Source organism: Neopsephotus bourkii, unplaced genomic scaffold (assembly GCF_033783945.1).
Source record: "Neopsephotus bourkii isolate Nb327-2 ecotype Australia unplaced genomic scaffold, CSIRO-AGI_Nbou_v1 NB_1234, whole genome shotgun sequence".
NCBI classification, from domain to species: domain Eukaryota; kingdom Metazoa; phylum Chordata; class Aves; order Psittaciformes; family Psittacidae; genus Neopsephotus; species Neopsephotus bourkii.
Genome location: NW_026901719.1, coordinates 5206046 through 5225979, shown reverse-complemented (window position 1 = coordinate 5225979; position 19934 = coordinate 5206046). Strand labels below are relative to the sequence as shown.

Sequence of the window (19934 nt, the reverse complement as noted above, 5' to 3'; positions counted from 1 at the left end):
TTGGAAAGAGCACTAAATTAAGTTTAAAAATCAATTCCTACAGACAAGAGAGTCATAAAAACTCAGTGGGTTTGTCTATTTGGCCAACAGGCAAAAATTTATGACAGTCCAGTTTTGTAATCAATAGTAGCAATACAGTGTATGTTTTTGATCGGAAAAAATTAAAGATGCCAAAACAACATTGCTAAATATTTAGGTTGATTTGTGACAGTCCCATTGAGCAGAAACACAAAACATGCATTTTGATGAATTTCCAACTAGTTTGTCATACTATACTTTTTATTTTTCAAAAAAGAATATTAAAACTATTATAAGCTTTTGTCACCTGCTGTAAGGCAGAATGATGTAATTTTATTCACTGCACATTTCCTGTTTGTGAGGCAAAAAAGCATAATTTACTTCTTTATAAAAGGGAAATATATATATAACTATATATATATAATTTTATTGGTATTAACATAATGCAATACCATACATTGAGCAAACAGAAAGAAAACATTTCAAAATACATTTTTTAAAAGTATCTCCCCGTAAGATAGTATGAAATATCAAGTAATTAGCGTTAACATTATTACAATACACCCTTAGCCAAATATATTAAGGAAAATCCACATTCTAATCACAGAGATAGAGGCAAACATCAACCCATAGGGGACCCGGAACATAATGATAAATACAATATCTGAATCTACTTTGAGTGACATCCAGACAAATATTGGCCCCAAAACAGCCTTCTGGAGTCTCGGTGTTATACAGAGAATACTTTGTGCCTGGTTGGCCAGGCAGCATCACTCACATGTTTAAATCCTAGAAGATAAAGAGGAACTGAAGAGTTTATCTGCAGAGTCTAATAAATTTCAGCGCGAGGTATCTTCTTCATCATGATCCCAGTGTACCCTCTGGTAATTCATTACAAATCATTAGATAAAAGGAAATCTCTGAAATGTCTGTACATACCTCCACTTGACAGAATACACTTAGTTTAGCATGACAAAGTAAAGTGATTTCCTTCACTAACGTGAAGCTCGCTTTAATGCTGCATGACTCTGCCTAGTTGGCCTGAACAGGTTCACTGGAGTTCAGTAAAAGCAACAGGATCTTATAGTTACCATGGCTGAATCTCTCTTTAATTCCTCGAAGTCTGCAGAACAAAACTGAGTGACATCAAAGCCCTTCCCCTGCCAAGACCCTCTTCCCCTTCCGTTCTCCCATGCGGGGCGGGGGGGGGCAATATTTTCTGCAAATGTGCTCCATGTAGACTGGATCTGACTTTGTGCCTAGTTCCATTGTGGAAAGGGTGCATTCTTCAAAAGACTGGCCATGCCCTTTTGACACCTTCCTGGAGGCCTCATATCCAGGCATGTGGTTGTCTATGCTTTAACAGGTCTGTTCTCTGTTATAAACGTCAAAGTTATTCAGGAAGAACTGACTTTCTGAACGGAGGCCATTAGGTTGCTTGCAAGAGGCTGAAGTTGAGTCTCCGCCGTGCCAATTCTCTAATGATAAGTTTATCAACCTTTGAGTCCAATCGGTTCAGTGCCAAGAGAAGTGGATCCCATTTGACATGGAGAGGTGCTATCAACTCTCGCAGTGTATTAGCCTAATATGATAAAGCAGTGTTACAATATGTTGAAAGAACTGTGATGTGCCATTATTTCCATATCATATTAGTATATTAGAAATACTATCATGCAAACAAGAGCAAATAGCAAATCTGGCATACAGTAGCAGCACTACAGAGCTTTTCTAATCTGCATGCAGCTATGCTCATGAAGACAGAGACATGGCACTGTTCTGTTGTTACAGTTTGCTCCATTAAAATATCGATCCCTGATGCAAAAGAAGTATTTAGGGCAGAAAGTTATATATTCTCTTTGTGGATATGCTTTCAAAAAAGAAGAAAAACCCAAACAAAACAACAGAACAAAGACCAATTAAAAAAAACCCAAACAAACCACAAATAAAACAAGAGAACAATACACATCCTAACCAATTTGGATTGGTTTCCTCCATGTTGAAGAGACATTAGCTCATTTGTTAGCACTGGAAAAGGGTCACATGAATGAGGAGAAAGGAAGCAAAGAATGTGCCCCAAATCCACCAAATGTGCTATAAACACAGAAAAATATTCTGCTGGCAACTTTTTCATGAACTAGGGCAAGAGATGGCACAAAAAAAACCTGGTTCCTCTTGTTATCCTAGCTGACAATCCAACATTGTGCAACATTGGGTGAAGGGTAAGATACAGAGCTAGGAAACCACACTAACATTACATTCATCCAAAAGCTAGGCCTTGAGAACTTGAGAAGCTTTGTGGACCTGTGTTAGCAAAGAGAAGAGAGAGAGTGGAATAAACAGCATACATCTAAGTTGTTTACTTAGAGTTTCTGGGTGGCTATGAAGCCTCTGCACTGGCAGTTTTGAAAGCCCAGCTGCTCTCAGTACGTACCCTATTCTATTGTCTACTACACTTATTTGTTACAAAAAATGAAACTACATGGATTTTGAAATCCATTGTGGTTTTAGACCTCAGACACGAAAAGGTGGGGGATGTTTTGTTATTAGAAAACCCCCAAACACTTTGGGAAAGAGTTCAACTGTGCAGAATATACAGATGCACTAATTCAATCCAATTTAAAAGGTGAGATTTTTTTTTAACCCTTGTTAAGGAGATTTTTTTTTCTTTTTTTCCCCTAAAGACATGGATGAAAAAGGAAGGAAAATATCAAGTGTTGCCATTTTTACTCTTCAACATATCGCAAAAGGTCTGGAAAGCAGAAGTACTGTCTCAGTGACAGAAGGCACAAGGTGGAAAGAATCCCAGATGGAAAGATCGGTGCCATTTACTCCACCCACGGCAGCAATTGGAAAATGAGTTTCCAGAGAGGCAGGGGGTGAGCAATGCTATATGGAACTCAAACCGAGTTCAGGCTTTGCTCCACTGCTGAGATTTCCCGGCGACTCTGTGCGTCAACAGGGAGAGGAAGAAGAAGGGAAAGGAAAACAGTTTATATAACTAAATCCTAAGTATAGCAGTTGAAAGAAGCTTTCATATAACTTCTTGTTTAAAATAAGGAACATTTGATTCTACAACCAAAATGAAAAATAAAAACCAAAGCAACCTCCCCCCCCGCCCAAAAAAAAACCCAAAAAAAAAAAAAATAGCCAAAAAACCCCACCCCAAAACCAAACCCCTGAGAAACAGAAGGCCAAATCATCACATTTCAGGACTCATGCGGCTGAGGGAAGGGGGACTTCAGTAGACTGAATAAGGAAATGTTTTTCACACTTCATCCTGTTTTATACTACAGTCACAGCATTTATAAGAAGGGTCTTGGATTTGTTTGGAAAAAGGCACTAAGTGATAGAGGATACTGATGCCTTCTATCTATCACTTCTGAAACTTGTTGTCTCTTGGTTGTTATTAATGTAACTTTATCTCCAAAAATTCAGGAAGTTTGGTTTCAAAGGTCAGGCTTTGGTGAAAAAAAAGGTCCCTCTTCATGAAACAAGGTGGCTATGAAATAAGAGAGGGTTATTGAAGATAAGACAAGGGTATTATCTAGCAGACGTATAGACCCAGCTCTTCCACATGCCCTGCCAAGGCATGGTACCTAAATTATGTATGTAAAATCCAACTAGATTTTGGATTAGAAGATGACTATTCCTGAAAACAACCCTTTCTAATTAGACACACTTTTGAAAAGGCTATTCAGTAATAGGCCTCTCATCAAACACTGGTAAATCTTTACTGTCCCAGCTTGGATTAGTCACAATATGCATGAACACCTTTTATCATGGCCTCTTAAGATAAGTGTTAGTGTGCACTGTCCTATTTATCTGAAAGTAAATATAATTAAGAGGCATGTGAGGAGGCTTTTCTAAATAGATTTTATCATTATTTTACTGTACCGCTCTTACTGATAGTAAGAGTACTGTACAATATTTCCTATTAGTGTAGGTGCGCATTAAGAGTTTAGAAATTCTACTTTTTGGTAGTAAAATCATTTTTTTCTTATCATTATAAACCCCACATTTTTCTTTCTGTGTCACAAGCATTAGCAAAATGTTTTATGTAAAATATCTCCAGCATACAGTTCACTTTCTATATAGGTTTTTAAAATTTGTTTTAAAGCAGAACAAATACAAATAACAAAGAACAAGTAGCGTGCTTTTGGATGGATACTTATTGACACTACAACTTACAAAACTGATGAGACTTGCAAACATTTTGAAAAATAAACCAACTGCCATTCACATATAAAAATGAATGTGACCCTATGAAAACAATGAAGTGAACTTACTGCATTTATCAACCAAATTATGTTTGTATTATTAGAAGAGCTTTACCGCAAATGACTTCCCCAGAGAGGCTGCAGAAACAAAACTGCCTGCTATAAGTCTCCACCTATTTCTTCAGCTAATTTGGTCACATAAGATGTGAGTAATCTTGTGTCTGAGCAAACCTTTAAGCAGTGGGAGGTATTTTACCGACTGAAAGTGTCAGAGACAAGAATGCATCACGGCTGGGACCAACCTGCCAAGAAGGGCAAAGGGATGCTCTGCAGGCCTTTCCCACCATGTCTTAAAAAACAATAAAAATATAAGCAGAGGGGAGGAGAAATTTTTCACCCGAGAGAAATGTTGAAGACTCACAATCAGTAAGGTCTCAAAAGGCCTCTCACACCCTATGTAAGGGCATGGAAGGCAAATCAACTATTTCTTTTTCTCTTTGAGACCTATTTATCATTAATGAAGGCAGAGCAGCAGTCACTAATGAGAGGTAATCTAAGTTAGGGCTTTCACTCTGATGTGCTTTTTAATAAAATGAATAATATTTTACTGCTGCCACTTGAGAATACACTTTCTTATGAATTTTCACATCATATATTTTGTCTAAACAGGCTACAAGTTACTTGATTATTAAATGGTATGATGATGGTAAATTTGTTTTCCAGAGAAGAGTTAGGTTGAATAACAGCAGGTTAATAAACTTACTTTTTAAGAAAGTACTTGACTTTTAGAAAAGGAAATTTCAGATTTCCCATCTATAGTGACAATCAGTGAACTGTAACCACCTTTTGAATCTTGCATGTCTAGTTACATATATTCCTCTAAGGGTAAATACTATGTGTGAGTAATCAGGCTCTGAACAAGAATGAATGCAAAGACCTGGGGAAAAGAAATCCCCCCCACCATGTACCACAGGCTGTTCCCTGGCCGTTTCTAATTCCAGTGGTAGATACATTTTCGTTCTTACTAGCAATTGCCTCAATGCTATTTATTAGACACAGAGTCTTTGGGAGGAATGCTGGCAGATCTACAAATTGTCCATTGCTCAATGATAGGAAGCTCCCACCCTCTTCAGGACTGCTCAGGTCTCAGACAGATGCCACGCAGAGATGAAAAGGAGCTGGTATGCAGCCTGGCAATGAGAGTGCCTGAGTAAAGAGGGTTTCAATGACACATCCAATGCAGCCCCCTGACACTATACTCCAAAGCAGCATCTCTGCAAATTAGATTGTAAGAAGCCAGTTAGATGTGCAAGCAGTAGCAGGAGCCAGTATTCCTCTGGAGACTGAGCTATTGCAGTAAAGGGCACTAAATCAAGCAATGACAATACAGGAATATGCTTTCTACAAATAGCAAGTTCCAGCTTTTTATCACAGTATATGCTTTACTGTCCCTCATGTCCTCACTGAGCTAAACAAAGGAACACCAAGAGCACAAATGTTGTATGAGAAAGCACCAGAATGAGGAAGGGGGACTGGGAAGACAGATGGTGGTGTGAGACGACATATAACCTCCAGTATCTGCTCCTCTACAAGTGCTGCACTTAGCCCCATAGGACAATGCTTGGGGAAATTACAGGGCTCTGATCAGAAGGCACTCTTCCTCCTGCTTACCACAGTACTTCTAAATGTGCAAATGTATCCAGCTTTCATAATATGCAGCTCACATAGTACAGTTATTGATAAATAATCCTCTATCTATTCACTACTAAGGAACTAAATACCCCCCAACAAAGTGAGCAAAAATCCCACTAGAGTTACAATGAAAAGCACCACAAAAACCTTAAAACTCATTGCCAATGTTGCCTTACACACTCCAGCACCTAACTACTAATGTACTTATTAGTACATAAAATAAGACTATTCTCTGCATCACCCTGTCTTAAGCTGTGCAGATGTAAGCTGAATTGTACCTGGCTCACCTCATGTGCAGGGAAGACACTGAAGCCCTATAAACTCATTATGCTTTTCCCTGGACTCTTGCTTAGCCCTGCAGCTGCAGATACCACTCTGTCCCTAGGCATAAATGCAGACATCACTCTGCTGGTGCATGCTGCAACAACCTTCATTCAAAGCACTCTTACTGCTCCGTGACAGTCACCTTTGACAAAAACAGACACAGACTTGTAAGTTTGTGGAGACAGAACTCTCAAGAATTTCTAACCTTTCTTTCTGTACTACCTTCTGCTAAAGCAATACCTCACACAGAGATGTCAAGGAAAAAGTTTAGCTATAGAATATGCATTTGCTTTACCAACATTGTTTCTCTAAACACCAAGAGGCTTTTTGACAATGCCACTAGAGCTCCTATATTATTTGCTGTTTGTTTATGCACCTTTTCTGAAGTGACAAACTTCCCGCTTGCTCGACAAATAAGGATGATACCAGTATCAGTAGCTAAACATCTAATGAAGGACTCAATTTTTGTCTCCTGTTACATGGATTTTTTTTTTATATTATTCCTAAATTCTTACTACTATCGTCCTTACGTCCTTCCATATTAAATACATCTCATGGGTATTCTTGTGCTGTACAGGTAGGTCTCTCTGTAGTATCTGTAAAGTTCTCTAGCTTATTGCTGGGGTCTTGCTGGAATAATGGTTCACAACTCCAAGAAGGAGCAGTTCGAGTTGTGGCTCTGTCAGAAACCCACAGCTGTTTTTCCAGAGTAGTTTGTTTCATAACGATTGTAAACTAATACAAACAGTCGCTCCCAGACAGAGGAAGCTCTCTAATCTGGGACATAAACAGTGAGACACAGTTGAATAACCATGGTAAAAAAAAGAAATCCGAAAAATAAGCTGGTTGAATTTCTTACAGCTTTATATATGTTCAGAGGGTGCAAGATGCAATCAGGACTTTAGTGTGCCGCTGAGTAATGTGAATTCTGAGAATGTTATTAACATTTCTGCATATCAGCACTGTAATTGCTGGATTACACTGAAATGGAGTTAAATATGGATATGGGACAAGCTTCACCCAGGAGAAGTCTACGTTACATTCAAAAGACAAACATATGGGGCACATATCTAGCGGTGAAGTTCCTTTCGATCCAGTTCTTAGTACTGTTGTAAGCTAAAATTTGCCAGGCTACAATTGTAATAGCATATAAAACTCAGTTTAATCAAACGAACCTTCTGTGCAGTTTACACTGAGAACTGCTTGAAAAGATGTATTTTTTTTTCCTGACCATGAAGCAGGAACTGTAGTTCCATTTTGTTGCCCTGTGAAAGAGTTACTAGAAAGAACAAAAATGGGAGTTGTGTTTCCTAACTAATGCTTTGGACTACAACCCTGAAAAAAGAAAGTAATATACTGTGTTTTTGCATGTGTATTTCCAAATGTTTTGATAAGAAATATTAAAGTAGAGTTGGTCCTATTACTGTAACAGACTATCCTCTATATCACTTTTATCAGCAGCATATTTCTGGGAATTTTTATACACTAACTCACTCAGGACTTCAGAAGCAAACAGAAATGTATGGAATTAATTATAATATGTCACTTTTAAACTTACACAAAGAGATTTTTAACTTCAACCAGTAGAGCCACTTTAGATAAAGAACACTTTAATAGCCCATCATCAAGTAACATAATTGCTTTTTCTGATGATGCCTTCCATACTGACAGCAAAAATACTAATACACTGACAAAATCTCTCATGTGACTAAATAATACAAGGCCAGATTGTCATCTCCCCACTGCCTGCCTACATCCAAAGACAGAGGACTGAGACGCTGCCCCTGCTACAGCTGCTGACAACTGCAGCAACCTGCCATACTGGACTAATCTCTTCCCTTAGTGGAAGAAGAGACAGATAAAAGAGACAGATCACATAAACATTGTAAGTAAGTTGTTGATATGACTTTATGAGGTAAAATGAACAAACTGAGCAAAACCTGCCATCTCTGTGCCCTGGTCTGCCACGGCTCTTCAGCAGCTTTTGCTAAAACATCCAACATGAATGGTGTGAAAACCCACGCAGTTAGGGAAAGCTGGGAGGGCAGATTATTATGATTATTATTATTATGATTGTTATTACTCGTGTTGAGATATTTTAATTGGATTTGGAGCTTACTGGAGAACCACAAAACATGGACATTATTACTTACATGGCGAGGCCATTACCTGAAGCGTTGAAAACAATTCCTGGCTGGCTGTGCCACATATAACAAAGGTATTCCCTTCTTGCTACTCATACAATTATAGAATCATTTGGCTTGAAAGGGACCTTCAAAGGTCATCTAGTCAAACCCCCATGCCAGGAGCAGGGACTTCTTCAACTAGATTTGATTGTTCAGAAGCACATCCAGCCTGGCCCTGAATGTCCCCAGGGGTGGCACATCCACCACCTGTCTGGGCAACCTGTGCCAGTATTTTACCACCCTCTTTATAAAATATTTCTTCCTCACATCCTGAATCTCCCTTCTTTTAGTTTAAAACCATTACCCCTTGTCCTCTCACAACAGGCCCTGCTATCAAGTAGTAGCACTTGTTTGATCTGTCAATCGAGCTTGCCTTGACTGTTCCCAGGCAAGTCATGTCATTCTGCTCCAGTTCTGTTTTTGATTTAGTCAGGTCTCTTCCAGGCTTGAGGAGGACCATACTTAGCAACACAAATGTTATTAGATCTGAAGCCCCTCTCTCAGATTATCAAACTGAAATACACTGCACAAAAGCAGCATACAAAGAAACTACTTTTAGAAACTAATTAATTTGATTTCCATAAAAATAAAGCAGAAATCACCCTTTCTGTTTTAAAACAACGATTCAGCTGCTTTCTCAGGTGTCTATGGTGTCCTGAAAGCCCATCAGACCAATACAGTAGTGAGCTCCTTGTTTTTGTGAATTAATTACCTACTTGGGAATATAAAATGAAGAATTAATGACAAAATGTTTCACACCTGGTGCATATGAAAGCTTATATTACCATCTGGTGAATTTAACTTTTATTTTTTATGAGAATAATGATTTTTACATAAAAAGCTTTCACTGAAAGGTTTTACGTAAGGTGCCTTTCTGGCAAGCCAAACATTGCTACACTTTTTTGCTTATAATTGCTTTATATATATACATATTTATATATATATATATATTTTTAATGTGCAAAGGCTGTTTTCAGAAGCACTCCATTTTTTTTTCATAAAAAAATATATCCTGAGCCTATCATATGCCAAACAATGCCCTCACCAGTGTAATAAGAGAAAAACAGAGCTGCACAGGGATTTTATTAGGCTAAAGGCTCCTCTTACAGAAGTCAAATGCTGAAAATGTCAGAAGTTCCCCCGTGTATTTCAGCCTAAAAGATAGCAGCAAAACCCAAATTTTAACTTCAAATCCCTGAACATGCTAGACTGAAGATGATATCTTTAATTGGATAGGATCTCCTAAAACTTGCTAGGAAAGTACTTCTGTAAGTAATTTAGTAGGGGAAAGAAACAGCAAACTAATCAAGGAAGTCTTTTGTCGTATCACATTATGTGTACAAGCTCCTGATTAAATACTCATTCACAAAACTAAAAAACTACAAGTTCATGAATAGGGATGGTAAAAGGCATTTGTCAGAAAGCTCATGAAGCCCAGACAAAGCTTAAGGTGGCATGCCAATATTTCACAGCCACATGAGATAGCCAGCCATGGAGGCACCCTTAGCTCTGCTGCCCAGCTTTCCTCTGACATCCAGGCCCCATCAAAGGCCCACATGGGGCCCAATTTGGGCACTGGTTCTCTCCTGCACATCTGACCCCTTCCTGGTGTTGGACAGCAGAGCCCTGCTCCTGCCTCAGTGCCCCATCCTGAGGGGACAAGGGCAATATTCCTGAGCCTGGCGGAGACCTGCTGTCCTCCTGAAAATCACTGAATAACATAGGCTCTGTTCTCATTCAAGGGTAGCAACCTCCCTCCTATGGATTTCTCAAGTTGCCCAGTCCTATGACTGTTAAATATGCCCTCTGATAATTTCTTTAGTAGCTACATTGTATTCTGTAATTTCCTTTTCCTCTGCAGTCTTGTATGTGAACAAGCATTACACTTCTCTTTCCATGCATCACTTGTGCTTGCATTTTTGTTTGTTTTTCTGTTTTTTTGGTTTTTTTTTTTGTTTGGTTTTTTTATAAAGCAAATAGCTGAGGGTATGAGATCTGCTACAGAACTACACAAATGGACTTGTTGGACCATTTGTACTAAGCTCACATCTGCTGTGCAGAAGGGAAACTTTGGCCTACAATACAAAACAGTAAAACCAACAAGCTTAGTGAGTTTTTAATTTTGCAAGGATTTGTTTTTCAGAAGAAAGCAAACATGCCTCTTAAAGGAACTGCGTATCTGATGGCAATAAGCTCACTGATTTTGCTGTATAGCACCAGGACTTGCTATCAATCAGTTCAACCAGATATTCCAAAGGGCTTTACAACAGCCTGTTTACAACAGACTAATGCTTTTGTGATTTGCAGTGATGTGGATTTGTTTTCATCTTCTTCAGTGTTTTTCATTCCAGAAACATAGGTCCTGGAAAATTCTCCTGGTGCAACGTTGTGGAATTAAGCAATGAATTTATGTTTGATTTATGTCATATCTTTCACAACTAGGGTAAAGGATGCACAGAAAATAAGATTGCTTCTGGAAAAGAGACCCAAGGAAAGTGACTTTGAAATATGCAGAGATTGTACTACCTTTTAGAGTGTCCTTGCTCTTATCTGATATATTAAAAATATATCTTACAGAGTAACCACAAGGTTCAATGTATATCATATAATGCATCTATTCAACAACTCTGTGGAAAAATAAGAACTTTCTCAATTTAAGTTTTCTATTAGAAAGTAAATGATAAGGTAGGAACAGGCAACAATTTATCTGTTCTGGTAACATTATGGTGCAATAGGCACTGTGTCAGCACAGCTGCTGGTGATGAAACAGCTGTTGGAGACCATGATTTACACACTTCTCTGTGAACAATAAAATACAGCAAGTGCATGGTCATCTGAAGCTAAAGGTTTTTAAAGCAACCCTTTAGCAGGTGTGTGCAGAAACCTTGGGGGGTTCCAGAACTGCAATTCCACACTTACATGCCTAAGTGCAGAGAGCAACCTCCCCTGCTCAGCCTGGAACTACTAGTCATTATATTTAATTTGGAAGGAGGAAACAGTTGCTAGTAAAACCCAGAAGGAACAGAAATGAAGACCTGTCTATATACTTCTGGTCATTAATAACAGTGCTAGCTATAGTAACCACTAAAGATGGGCAACAGCAGACTGAAGAAATGCAAAACATACAAGGACAAAATAGAGAAACAGGCTCATGCCTTCATCTTTTAAAATATCTACTCCATTTCACTATGGTACAACCAAATAAGTCATCTGAAGAAAAAGTCCCACCACTCATTCACTGCTAATACTTTTGAAAGACCTGAGCTAACTTGGGATGCTATAAGAAGGTTTTACTTTTCAAAAATAACTGTCACCTGAGCTAATTATGGACATATATATATATATATATATATATATATATATATTACAGAATTTCCATAATCATGAGGTTATGCCAGATTCTCCTCTGCGGAGGACAGCTTAGGCTGAGCAAACGGTTCTGTGCACTGGCACAGTCTGCCAGAACACGGCTCCAACATAAAATATGTCCATTCTCACCTGAGCAACATGCTAAATTGTGCAATTCCATGAAACAGAGGCAAAGGCAGCATAGGTGCATTTACAGTAGGCTATCCTGTGTTACTATCTAAACAAAATGCTTTTAAAACAGGTTTTCTTACTGGGGGAAAGATTTATGACACCACCATCCTCAATTTATGACAGAGCATTAAGGCTGATGGGATTTTCATTTGAAAAACCAGTAACAACTCAAGGAAACTTGTTCCATAGCTTATTGCAGATTTATGTCCATTACAGTTTTATGTCCTATTTCTAGTCTTCTGCCTTTTGCTTCCATCTCACCCCACAAGATTTAGAATCATAGAATAGTTAGGGTTGGAAAGGACCTTAAGATCGTCAAGTTCCAACCCCCTGCCGTGGGCAGGGACACCTCACTCTAAACCGTATTGCCCAAGGCCTCGTCCAACCTGGTCTTGAACACTGCCAGGGATGGAGCATTCACAACCTCCCTGGGCAACCCATTCCAGTGCCTCACCACCCTAACAGGAAAGAATTTCCTCCTTATATCCAATCTAATCTTCCCCTGTTTAAGTTTTAACCCATTACCCCTTGTCCTATCACTAATGTCCCTAATGAAGAGTCCTTCCCCAGCATCCCTATAGGCCCCCTTCAGATACTGGAAGGCTGCTAGGAGGTCTCCACGCAGCCTTCTCTTCTCCAGGCTGAACAGCCCCAACTTTCTCAGCCGATCTTCATATGGGAGGTGCTCCAGTCCCCTGATCATTCTCGTGGCCTTCCTCTGGACTTGTTCCAGCAGATCCATGTCCTTTTTATGTTGAGGACACCAGAACTGCACACAGTACTCCAAGTGAGGTCTCACGAGAGCAGAATAAAGGGGCAGGATCACCTCCTTCGACCTGCTGGTCACGCTCCTTTTGATGCAGCCCAGGATACAGTTGGCTTTCTGGGCTGCAAGTGCACCCTGAAGCCTTCTCATGTTCATTTTCTCATCGACCAACACCCCCAAGTCCTTCTCCGCAGGGCTGCTCTGAATCTCTTCTCTGCCCAGCCTGTAGCTGTGTCTGGGATTGCTCCGACCCAGGTGTAGGACCTTGCACTTGGCATGGTTAAACTTCATGAGGTTGGCATTCCCCACCTACCCTGATGTTTCCTGTTCCAAGTAAGCACTACAGATCACAGCCTATAGAAAGGGATTCCTTTTTTTTCACATGGGTAAATTAAACCTCTACCACCTTGGTGGGGTCTGCTTTCCTTTTTTTGTTCATTGGCTTACTCTCAGCAACCTCCTACTCCCCATCAGCTGAGGGAGCCATAATGCTCTGAAATGGATGCAGTCTTCTGGCAGCTGTGCCACAAGAGCCAAATCCAGGTGGAATATAAAATCTCATCCCTCCACTCCTGTTTTTCTCTGAGTAGAAACCTGAAGACTCCAAGTGTCACAGGCCTCCAATGGACAGTGCTGGCTGCTCAGGGCCATGCCTTTGTCCTCCCAAAGACCAGCCTCCCCGAAAGTTCAGGAACAATGAAATCCATCAAGGACCCAAGTGCTAGCTTCAAAACCGAACAGCCTAATTTTTACTTGAAGTGATTTTTTTGTACTCGCTATAAATGCTGTAATCTTGTTTAGCCACAACATATACAAGCTTAGGAAATTGGACTCTTGGGATGAAAGAGAGCAAGAAGGCGGCAGCTGACATTTCTAAGTTTCATAACTGTAAAAGCCATTTCCAAATTGCGAGTCTCCAAGACAATCACTTTTTCACTTTATGAAAACCTCGAATCTTCCTTCCACCTTCTACCAATAGTTCAAAATTAACTGAACCAAAAATTTCAGCTATGCTTTATACAAGTATTCCCAGGAAACCTAACACACATCCTCTTCCTCCTCTTATACTATGGAGATATTTTACACATATTTTATAGACTGTGCAAGACATTCACGGAATCAAGTTTCTTTAGAATTTGCACAGATGCAAGGATAGCTTGTTTATGCTATAAGAATCATGATGGCTGCTATAAGGTGGCCATATCTGCAGGCAGAACTTCTGAACTGAACTGCAGAGGGTTAAAATGCAAAACGAGCAGAGAACTTACTTAGAAACTTACCAATGTGTTAATGTATCATGCACTAATGTCAAAAGTGCATTTTCTGGTTTTTATTTTTATTTCTCTGTCTCACCATTCAATAGGCCATTGTCAAAATTCCAAGATTTAAATTTTCAATGTTTTAGTATAAAAAATACATAGTGCAGTTAAATTATCCTAGCTCATTAATAAGTGTTCATAGCTCATGCAAGAATCACATGATTTGAGGCTACAGTAGGAAATGTGACATTAAATACCAAGATCATACAATAACACTGGAGAAGGTAAGCATAGTCCCCAGTGGCAGAAAAGTTAATAAAAAAAAAATTAGCCTTGGAAAGCTTCTAGTTGGAGTGTAAAATTAAAATAGATTTTTTCAAATGATTTTTACACAACCAGAAATACATAAAGACAGAAATTTCTTGTATCTTCCGAAAAGAGAGAAACCAGCAACTTTAGTTGTCCCTAAACCATTATATTAAAAGTTAAAAATTTAAATGTACTGTAGAAGTATGTGCGTGTACTTGATTAAAAAAAATAATCTTGAAAATAAAATCTATTTTCTAAATTAAAAATAAAAAAAAAATGGCAGGGTACCTTCTAGCAGGGAAGAAAGAAACAGAATTCTCAGAATAAACAGCTTGAATTTTTTTATAGTATGATGTTCATATTGGATTTCAAGTGTTCACATAAGTACAGTAAAAATATCATTCTAATGCCAAATATAGAGGCTATTAAAATACTGTTATATGAATTCTAAACCAGATTTTGCTATTTTTACAACAGGAAGATACCCTCTAATTCTCTATGTCTCATATTCACCAGTTCTCAAGTATTCTGTAATGACTGCTTTGCAAGTATAGGAAAAGCCGTATCAACTGCAAGGAGCCCACTGACATGAGCCTCTGCATGGATGCTGTACCAGCAGCCTCCCCCAGGCCATCCTACCTCACTCCAAATCTGATTTTCATTTAACCCAGAACTAAATGCACAATGATCCTCAGTTAAGTTTTATTACTTATTCTCATTGATTTTGCTGAGTAAAGCAATCAGGTTAAACTTCCTCCCCATTCGTACCCAGTGGCTAGGCTTTGTCGCACTGTTGCCTGATCCCTGTCTATCCCTGAATTTACAGCCAGGATAAAGCTCCCAAGTGAGGTTTCCTTAATTTCACTTCCTCCTTGTATATCTTCACAATTAAATTAACATTTCAAAAACTGTCCAAAAGGTGGTTTTAAATCAAAGTTTCTTGGCAGCCTCTCTCCTCTCTCCTTCTCACCTTTCTAATGGTGATAACAATTCAAATGCTTTTAAACAAATCAGTGGTGATATTTTATATTCCAAAAGGCCAAAGTCTATCCTTCTGGAATTCAGGAGAGAAGAAATAATTAGCTGCTATTATTTTATGTCAGCCATACTCAAAATGTGGAGCCATCCTCCTACTTAAAAGCAGCCATTTTCTTCAGCTAAATACAATAAGATACCACAGAGAACTTGTTTCTCACTTTGTCCGTGAAATGATGCTATTTAATAGCACCACACTAGGTACAGTGATGTGGGAGTGTTAACTATCATCAACAAGATCCAACACTCGCAAATTGGGGCCACAAAAGGAGACAAACAATATTTATCTTCTAGCTTTTGAACCACAGTTTTTGAAAGCAAAGCTATAAACCTTTCTTTGTTAACAGGAACTGAGATCCTTGCAAAATTGTCTGATTATAGGGATTTTTAGTTATCTTTTTTAAGTACCATATTATCATATTTGTTTCATAAGAACTGGCAATGCTTAACACTGAAAAAGAAGATCTTACAGATAAAACTCACATAGTTAGTCTAAGCTCTGAACATTAAGCTCTTTTGAGGGACTGACCCAATCCAAACTGACAAATGGATGAGCCTTCAGTTCTCCACCTATCTTCCTTGGTTATTTAGATGTGGAACAGATATGAGACAGGGCACAACATTTTCCTCCTAGAAGTTCAGAAGTGAGCGATATTAGCCACCTCTGACCCAAGGTGCCCTCTGATAGGAAAACCCAAGCCCAGACAGGAGACACCAGGGACTAGCTGTTAACAGGGAAGACTGCACTATGTGAGGTTCTCCTGAGGCTGCCCTACATTGGGAAACAGTCCCAGGCTGCACTAATGACCTGGATGGTGGTAGAGAATAAACCTATTAAAATATACAAGCACAGAAGTGGAAGGAAACATCTTGTAGACTGCTGGAGGTCAGTGTCAGAAGTTAGAATGATTTGGAGGGCTGAAATCTCTCACAGATTTCGCACAGCAATGTGGTCAATGCTGTGCTAACAGACACAAAGCCTGGCAAACACCAGTTTTGTCTGCAGGCTTTTTTTTCTTTTTCTTTTGTCTGGTCAGGTTGTTAGTTTTACAAAACACGATATTTTTCTGTTGTTTGGTTGGTTTAAGCCCAATTATTTAGACATTTTAAATCACTTAAGGTTTTTATTAACATCATCTACTTAATGTATATACGTGAGAGGCACAGGAATAATCAGCTCAGCCATGATTAGAAAAATAGCCATTTAGAAGAAAAGCATTTGAAATACTGTACAGCATGAGCTGACATATGAAGTACAATATGGTTGAAAAACAGATGTCGCAGTACAGTGCATAAAACACCCAGGGCGAAGCAACCTTCCTGGCCTCACCCAGGTGCACTGCACCTACCATGGATGCTGCTACCCCAGAAGAGGTGGGAGGCAGCTGGGAAAAACAGGGAAGCTCAGCAAAAGGGGTCAGAGCCTAGAAAGCAACATCTGTGAGAAAAACTAAGTCAACCTTCATAACAAACATTCATCTTGAAAAAAGAGCTGTTGTAGTGGAGCAGTTTTGTTTTCTATGCCATAATGGAAAAGAAATGCTAGACTTGAATTGCAGAGGGAATGATTCAATATCCATTAGGAGAAAAAAAAAAAAAAAGTCATTTCCAATAGAGCAAAGAGAAAAAGCACTGTCCGGAGGGAATGAGGAATACTGCTAGGGATGTTTAAGGACAGATTTGGCAGGTATAGTGGCTCCAAATTTAGTGGGTAACTTTTGAATTCACTTCCATCTCACTGGCTCCAAGACATGCACAGAACATTTGCAGCTTCACCAGAGCCTTTGAAGAGGCCAAGATTTTAGCCTACATATGCTGCCCTTCTGCAGTGGAAATGTTTAGGAAACAACATGCCTAAACATAAGCATCTAGCACCATTTTATCTGCCAAAGAGTATCCAAACAAGTTGCATAAGGATGGCAGCTTGGACAGATGACATACACAAGGTCTGTGACCCTCTGGAGCAGCAGCTAGTGGCTACTAAGAAAGGAAAGTCAGCCAAAAGGCCAGGCTGTGACCTTGGAAAGTTAACAGAAAATTGCTCTGCAACATTTATTTATAGGCCTCCATGACAATCTTCATCTTAAATCCAAGATCTCCGAGGACATTTTTTTTCAACAATAGGTTAAATGAAAAAAAACTTGCTTTGTAAAAATATGTTTTTTCCAGAGTCTCCTGTCCAGCATAAACAAACCTAGCAGAACCAAACTGTTCACATGAGGGCTTTAATATCTCATTATCTGCTGCCCATGGTGAACAGTAATTAAATAAGAATTCATGCTTACACAGTGACACTACAGAAGTTCAGCATTGGTAGTAGTTTAACTACATCACAGACATCCAATGACCTTCCAAGCAGTACTGATCCAAGTTCATCCCTGCATATGTTTTACAGTTGCCTTGCAAGAACCTGAGAACCACAGACAGCAGATGGTACCACCTGGAGATGTAATTTGAAAAAAATTTTAGTCCTCCTCTATTCTCCCAGTTCTACTGGTACCATGTCATAGCCTTCTGATTTCATTATAATCCGTTATAGAAAGGGTTGGTTTTTGTTTTTTTTTTTAGCTTTGAAAAATGCAAAAAAAATTAAAATTATATATTTCAAAAAAACATTCTCATGCTCACAATAGCCAGTTAATGTTTTTCACTGTAGGCATCTGTTTCCTTTGCATTTAGAAACGTTCAGATTAGGCTGAGAACCTGCTGCACCTCAGAGGACCTATGCCAGTTCTGCAAAAATCCCAGCAAAAAAAATGGATTCCTCATGTATTATGCAGTGGTCAAATCTGAGAGCATCTTTAAAACAATTTTCAGTGAGTTTCAGCAAGAAGATTTATGCAAATGATTAAAAATAATGTATATTTCTCATGATCGAAATAAAAAATGAATCTGAGTCTGTATTTTGAGACAGGAAACCCTTTTTAATGGGAAACTATATGTTAATTAAAAAAAAAGTCTGATTTTCCTTTTTGTTTCAGATTTCAAAAAAGCTACATACCCCATTTTAGAAATGTGACTGTATCATGCTTCAGAATGAAAGCACATTTTGAATTGAGGGGGAGGAATGTGCAAGCACAAAAAAGGCTGTTTTATATTTCTATCGAGACCTATCAGGCCAACAAACTGGGAAGCAATCACATATCCTTCAGTATGGTAAACAGACAGCCCCAGAGAGCTTGGACTGTCTTCCCTGGATGTGGTCTGCCACTGATGAGCTGTCTTTTCCCAAGGAGAGCACGTCTGCAGCCAGACTCAGAGAGGGCAGTGGCAGGGACAGTGCTTGCTTACACCAATAAAGAAATAGAAAAAGAAATGCTTTTCCATTTACAAGAAATGGAAAAATTCAAGGCAAACCAGATTGGTTACATAGCACCTAGCAAGAAAATTAATGCAGAAAGTCATAGGAAAAAATGGAAATATATTTGCACATCCATGGTTTCCTTGCTCCTTCACCTATCCTAAAGGTGTTTCTGCTACCATGGCTCCATTGACAGCCACTGACTTAGTAACATAATTGGGGAAACTCCATGAGAAAAGTCATTTGTAAGAATGGCCAAATAAGAAATTCTCTCGTGCATTTCCTTTTGTTTGTAAAAAGACCACTTAATCCATATATTTCAAGCAAAAGCAGATGAACTTTGTTTGCAGTGACATTCAAAGCTATTAAAACTGAGATAAGAGTAGGAATTTACCCTTCCATTGCATTTTTAGTAGCACAAGCAATGGAAATCAATTAAAATTTAAAATGTGGCAACAACATATTTGTGGGTAAAATGCATTCATATGTAAAAACACTAAGAGGCAAAAAATTAAACTACTTTTATTTTGTTGACAGCCCATATTGCTTTCTGAATTGCTGCTTAGTAAATAATTCAATATTTGGCTTTCAAACACTGCAGGCAATTTTTTCCCCTTAAACTGAGATTTTAAATCAGAATACAGAGGTTCTGTATCCCATCACTTTTATTTAAAATACAAACCCACTCCTGCAATAGAGTTTCTTTTGCATATGAGAACTGGAAAAGCCTTATTTTACAAATTTTAAAATTTTAATTAAAGAACATGCTCAGAAAGATATATACCTACTCCCAGTACTTATTTATCCAAGCTGGTCTTAATAGATAATAAATAATAGTCTAAACCACATTTTTTATACATGCAGCTGAACATATGCACATATATATGTGCCAGCTAGAGGATAATTAAGCAACTCTTAGTCGACAATTTTCCCAGATTGCAGTTGCTTCTGGAAGTTTATAGAAATTCCTATTCAGAGAAACACATACCTTAAAATTTAACAAGGATAAAAAGCATTAGCCTGACATATAACCTAGATTATCAACAATGCTGTCCCCGCACCCATTCATTTTCAAATATAACAGCTCTCATAGGTTCTCACTGGATCTTATGACAAATGAAGCACTAAATGGTTTTGTTAAGAGGAAACCAACAAAACCATCCAAGAGCATGTGAAGACATGTCATTCCACCAGACATTTTGTACATAAAGCATTTGCTTTGAAAAGCAGCCCAGGTGGTACAGCAGCTACTGTCTTGCCCTGCTTTTCCACAGTTCCTTCCTCCCT

The 19934-nt window shown here is 38.7% G+C and overlaps 1 protein-coding gene across 7 annotated transcripts in view; it reads right to left on the bottom strand.

The window, feature by feature from the left end:
* Positions 1 to 19934, bottom strand: part of CNKSR2 (connector enhancer of kinase suppressor of Ras 2) — a 212526-nt gene that overhangs the window by 13508 nt on the left and 179084 nt on the right. The window contains exon 21 of one of the 7 annotated variants that reach the window (XM_061364569.1): positions 154 to 1600. The exons of the other annotated variants lie outside the window; for them this stretch is intronic. Within the exon in view, the coding sequence (XP_061220553.1) occupies positions 1596 to 1600 (5 nt within the window). The 3' untranslated portion in view covers positions 154 to 1595. Of the gene's footprint in view, positions 1 to 153; positions 1601 to 19934 lie in introns of those variants that run through there. 7 annotated transcript variants of the gene reach the window in all.